The sequence below is a fragment of the Phocoena sinus genome, chromosome 12 (genome assembly GCF_008692025.1).
Source record: "Phocoena sinus isolate mPhoSin1 chromosome 12, mPhoSin1.pri, whole genome shotgun sequence".
NCBI lineage: Eukaryota > Metazoa > Chordata > Mammalia > Artiodactyla > Phocoenidae > Phocoena > Phocoena sinus.
Window position 1 is genome coordinate 76,427,414 of NC_045774.1, and position 6,000 is coordinate 76,433,413.

A 6,000-nucleotide genomic window follows, 5' to 3' on the forward strand; every position below is an offset into this window, starting at 1 on the left:
TCAACAAAGTAAGACAGTAAGAATGAATTTTTAAAACTCAACTGGTTGTGTATAATCACCAAAACATATGGTTTTTTTTTGTTTTCGTTTCCTTTGTAGCCCACCAGACGGTCTGCCAGGTTGTCGGCGGTGAGTACTTTGGACCCCTTTGTTGTTAGCTCTTATGAATACACGTTCCCTCGGTCCAGAGCAAAGCAGCAAAAGGAAGATGAAGGTGGTGTTTCCCTTGAGCTTTTTTTATTTCCTTTTTAGAAATAACCTGAGTCAGAATTTCTAGCAACTTTGACCGGTGTTGCCAGCAGCTCACTTGATCAGACATGTTGGTGAAAAACAGTGGCCAGCCCGTTTAGCAAGCGTTCAAAGCCCAGGAGGCTGTTTGATATCACTGGATCCCTGAGATGGAGAATTAGGTTAGCAAAGTCCTAGCCTCCCATTCTACACCTGATCTGCTAAAGGAGTCAAGAATTCCAGTTCTCCCTCCAAGACTCGTACCTTAGTCAGGACGTTCTGAAGGTTGTCTGAATCCATAGGCTCTAGCCTCACTTCAGAACTAGAGAATCTGAAAAAGTAACGATTTCCACTCTGCCACCTGGGGTCTCCCTCTGTGGGCCAGGCCCAGGGAAAGGACAAGGGTTAAGGTCGTTAAAGCTGGGACCGGCTGGTGTGAGCGAGCCTTGGCCAGGAGTGTGCCTCAGCCCTTGTCACCATGCTGTGCTCCCGGCTGGCTCCAGTACTCATCCCTGCTGCCCTGCTCACGCACCAGTACTCCTTCTGCCGAGACAGGGCAGCCTGCCTCTCTGGTGGAGGACTTGGGTTACTTTATGTGCACTGCCCACTGACACGCAGAGGGAAAGGCATTGACCTCTTGGCTGACGGCACGTATCCCGATACTAGATAGCCCGGGAGCTGCAAGCTACTGTGACCTTCAGGGAAGCATGGATTCCCTCCTCAGCCCACACCTGTGCCTGGCACAGTGTAGGGAATCCAAGCGGAAATGGATATTGGAAACTTGTTTCTGAATTTCAAAAAAAATACTAGTTTCTGGCTTTTCTTCTCAATATATTTTTGCTAAACTTGTTTCACAAATTAAAAAATATATATAGCAGTTTCTGGCTTTTCTTCTCAATATATTTTTGCTAAACTTGTTTCACACATTGAAAGAAAAACAAAAAAAAGAAGCAGGTATTGGGACCATTCACAAGTTCAGAAGTATAGCCAGGTTTGGGTTGGCTGAGCCCGTGTTTCACATGAGTCCCAACGTAGGAAGCAATGTCAGAGTTACCAGGAAGGTTAAGACCTGGGAGGTGTGGTCGTGTGTGTACCCAGTTAATCCAGATTCTGCCAGAACCCCTCAAAGGTGGTGTGCTTGTCCAGTGGTATAATTTTCACTGTGGTTGAGAAATTAAGTTTTAACTCTTTCACTGTAGATTATACTGAAAGCCATTGTATTCCATGGATATCTAGCCTTTCAAGGGCGTAGATCATGTAAGTCAAAAGCCAAATTTTAAAATAAGGCGTTTCCTGAGCACCAGGGACCAGCGATATAATACCTTCCACTGACATCGTTGCCCATGGTGCTGACGCAGAGCCTCCTTGGAAGCCAGTGGGATTACAGACTACAAAACCTCATCATTTCCTGTCCCATCAAAACACGAATGCTGAGTTTGGGGGAAAGGCCTGTCTTAACAGAAAATAATATGAAAGGACATCATTTGCTGTAAATTGAGAAAACAAGGGCATGTTAATACACTATATCAAAGCCCAAAATAAAATTTTTTTAATCCTGAAAATTTAGGAGCCATGCAAGCTGATAGATGTGGGGAGCAAGGTACAAATATACAGTGGTCAGAAGGTTAAGGAAAATAGTCCCTACTTTTCAAGCTCCACTTTCTTTTTTTTTTTTGCGGTACGCGGGCCTCTCACTGTTGTGGCCTCTCCCGTTGCGGAGCGCAGGCTCAGCGGCCATGGCTCACGGGCCCAGCCGCTCTGTGCATGTGGGATCTTCCCGGACCGGGGCATGAACCCGTGTCCCCTGCATCGGCAAGCGGACTCTCAACCACTGCGCCACCAGGGAAGCCCTCCACTTTCTTATTTTATTTGAAAATAGTGTCCAATGGTCAGTCTTGCAGAACTGAACTGACTACAATTTCAGTTTATGCCCTTGATGGAAAGGGCCAGGTTCTGTATGATCCTGAACATCTGGAGGTATTGGGGAGGAACATGTGTTTTTTCTCCACGGTGGGGCAGAGAGGGACTCTGGGCAGTGTTCTCTATTTAAAAACCATTCTCCCTGGTGCCAGGAAAGAAGTGTAATTTTTTCCTAACTCAACGAGGGAAATATTTGCCCTAAGGTAGCTATAGAAAACCAGAGGTTTACACTTCCGCAGTATCTCCATGTGCCCATCTCAGACCCCTAGGAAGCAGCCGGGCTGAAGCCCTGCGTGAAGGGGCCTGGGGCCACGGGACAGGTGGGCAGTGCTCCCAGGAGTGGGGAGAGCCACACGAGGCAAGAGAAAAAGAGTTGCCCGCTTGGCTTTTTGGCTAATAGGGTCTGTGAAAGATCTTGAACTTTGGGAGCTAACAGTGGACATTGTATCATTGTAATTGTGTTCTTAATAACAAGCTCTAGGGACAAATGAGCCCAGGGTCTGGATGGGCAGGAGAGTCTCCTCACCTTGAGCTGGCCTTGGAAGAGGAAAGTAGGAAGAAGCTCAACCTTCAACAAGCGCTTGAGACCTGCATCGGAGGTGGGAGGATTTGGAACTGGCTTTGGAACACTTCACGGGCAGCTCTCTTATTCCCGATGGGCTTTTGCCTGTGATGGTGCTAGGATTTCTAGACTGTTCGGGAGGCCGGTGTCACTGAATTCACCGAGTCATTTGGCCAAGGGCCTGAGTCGTTCCTCTTGCTGCTGTGTTGTGATAAAAGGAAGTACAGAGACATGGGACACAGAAGCTTAAATCTGTTTCCAGAGAGCCGTTCTGGCCCGGGGAATAGTGAGTTGGCTTTCAGATCTCACCTGCCATTCACTTGAGAACCCAGGATGAAAATAGTTATGAAATGCGGAGGTCTTTTTGCTGCTACCTGATGCTGAAAATAGGACGACATATTTTTTTTTGAAATGAACATCATAGTCAAAATGGACTGTCTTTAGCAGTCTTGTCGCTGTTCCTTTTGGGGCTGAGGGTTGTCTTTTTTCAGTATTTGTGTAACTTAATTTGTCTTTGCAGAAACCAGCTCCACCAAAACCTGAACCTAAACCAAGAAAAACATCTGCTAAGGTAAGAGGTGGTCCCCCGCCCCACTTTGGCCTTTTCAGCAGTGAATAAATTATAATCCCATATCCCAGAGTCATCCGAGGCACGATCCCATTTTATGATCCAGGCTCAATGTACAGACTGGAAAACTTCCCCCAGCTACAGAAAGGCTTTCTCCGAAGGCAGAGAGCACAACTTTATGTTTCACTGGGAGTGTGTTTTCCGTTTGGTCCGTAAAGCCAAGGAGGTCAGAGCGTGTTGGTGTGAGAATTCTCATGTCCAAGGCGGGGTTTGGTAGCTGCCTCGAGAACAGGCCGTTCAGATGGGACTCAGAAGGGGTGAGCCCGGGCCGGGGCGACACTGCTGCCAACAGCTGGAGGCGTGGGGAGGGGCTTCAGACTTCACGTAACTGATCTGAGGAGGTCAGTCTGAGGACTAATAATAATCCTATAATAGTCAATACCAGCAAATAATTAATACCGGCAAACAGTTACATGGTGCTAATCCTATGCATAGATCCTCTCATCAGCCCTATGAGGTAGGTACACGTATCCCGTTTGGCAGATGAGGAAACTGCGGCACAGGGCTATTAAGAAATTTACCCCCAAATGGCTTTTCTGCACCCTGCCCTTCAGAGCGTCGTCCCTTGCTGTGAATTTTTTGAAACGATGTGTATGTATCATGGGATGAGTAGGCAGTTCGGAAGCGGAACTCATTTCTGTGGCTTGGTTATTTTTATTTTTTTACTTTTTGGCCGTGCCGCACAGCTTGTGGGATCTTAGTTCCCCGACCAGGGCTCGAACCCGTGCCCCCTGCAGGTGGAAGCGCAGAGTCTTAACCACTGGACCTCCAGGGAAGTCCCAGCTTGGTCTTAAAATCAGGAATTTTTCTTTCTCTGGGCCTTCCTTGTAAGCGCTTTCTCAGCTTTCTTGTCACTTAAGCCCCAGGTCCCCACGCGCAGTGTTCCTCTTGCTGGGTCTGCCCTGGCTTCACCACGTCCCGCCTGCTGCTACTTCCCCATGGCAGAGCCACTTCTCACTTTAGCAAGAGACGGTGCTCTCCAAAGACACACACGAGGGGAAATCAAAGTCCAGTGGATTCTCTAAGCTGCCTGTTACATGTTCGTGGAGCCTCAGTGGAACTCACTCAAAGCTCAGGGGAACCGGGTTTCCATTTTCCCCTGAAAGCCACCACATTGGCCTTGCTTGTGTTTCCCCCTGTGCTCGGACGGAGGCTGGCTGAGTTTACACAACATCACACCATGTCTAACACACTCCGTTTCCCTGTGCTTTGATCCCCTGTTAGAAAGAACTGGCAACAAAAGTTAACAAAGGTGCGAAAGGGGAGAAGGAGGAAAAGCAAGAAGCTGGAAAGGAAGGTACTGCACCATCTGAAAACGGTGACACTAAAGCTGAAGAGGTACTTTCCCGAAATACCTCCCGCTGATTGAATCAGTGTCTTGAAAGCAATTGCTCGATCCTTCAGCCGGCGACCGCATGTTCATAACGTCTCTCTTTATTGCCTGTAATGTTATTGCAGATCCACATCTCTCGCTCAACTGTTAATGTCTCAGCCTCCAGAGGTACCCCACCCAGCACACTGTCAGTAAAGGGGCAGATTGAAACAGTGAGAGTTAAGGGTACAGTAGAAAATTCCGCACGTTTGCAGTGACTAGCATCAGATAGTAGTGTGGTGTTCTTTTTATCGTGAACCGAGGGAGCTCACAGGTAAAGCTTCCGTGGTCGTTTGCAAAGCAGAAAGCAATAAAGGCAGCCAAGTGTTTGTGTCCTATTTTCCTGCCTTGTCTGTATTACACCCAGAGTTGAAGTCGGTTTTGCAGTAGAGCTGCTAAAAAGCAGATGTTCCGAAGTGTGTGTGTCGGTGGGGTAGAATCTTCTTTGGCTTACAGTTGTTTCAATAGTAACTCTATCTTTTTTGTCTTCCGTTCTTTTTCCACAGGCACAGAAAACTGAATCTGTAAACGAGGGAGAATGAATTGTCATGAAAATTGGGGTTGATTTTATGTACCTCTTGGGACGACTTTTAAAAGCTATTTTTACCGAGTATTTTGTAAATGCTAATTTTTTAGGACTCTGCTGGTTGGCATACAAAAATATATAAGGATGGACATTTTACCTTCTCGTAGTCATGCTTTTTGGAAATTTCCATCATCCTTGAGTAAAATAAATACCAATTTAATATTGGAAGCTGTCTGTAAAATTGATTCAGCATTCCATGCACTTGCTTTAAAAGTTTAGTCCTGTGCATACTATGGTGTTTTTACTGTGCGTATTTGGATTTTTTCATGCAGTTTTTCTAGAGCAATAATCAGTGGTGCTTTTGTACCTAGGTTTTATGTGATTTTAATGAAACATGGATAGTTGTGGCCACCTGCTGACTATTTGTGGTTTAAAATAAAAGGTTTTCCTGCCTGCAAAATACCTGCCTCTTAGTAGTGTCTTTGCTAAGCTTAGGCAGTGTTTCATTTTATTATTGCAGAAGATGTAAAGAATTTCTACAGTCTGTTCTGTGATGGTCTCTCTGATAAGTCAAATAGGATGGTTTCTTAATTTTCTGCCCTTTAAAAATGTTATTTTAATAAAATCATCTATGAGTGCCAGCGTAGAAGAATTACGTCTAATATCCTTTATACCAGAAGTGGCCCGCAATGGTCACCATATAATAAAACTTGATACAACACTGTTTTATTGAAGTCCTTATCAATAGGATAGGGTTCTACTAA

At 45.9% G+C, this 6,000-nt stretch overlaps 1 protein-coding gene across 2 annotated transcripts in view; it reads left to right on the forward strand.

The window, feature by feature from the left end:
- HMGN3 (high mobility group nucleosomal binding domain 3) overlaps positions 1-5,698 on the forward strand; it is a 31,803-nt gene extending 26,105 nt beyond the window's left edge. The window contains exons 3-6 of one of the 2 annotated variants that reach the window (XR_004352611.1): positions 100-129; positions 3,231-3,281; positions 4,563-4,839; positions 5,217-5,698. Coding sequence is in view for 1 of the 2 variants with exons in the window: in XM_032651863.1 (XP_032507754.1) it covers positions 100-129; positions 3,231-3,281; positions 4,563-4,676; positions 5,217-5,252 (231 nt within the window). In the remaining variant the exon portion in view is untranslated. The remainder of the gene's footprint in view (positions 1-99; positions 130-3,230; positions 3,282-4,562; positions 4,840-5,216) is intronic. The other variant, XM_032651863.1, reaches the window with a different exon arrangement.
- Positions 5,699-6,000: the final 302 nt, after the last annotated feature.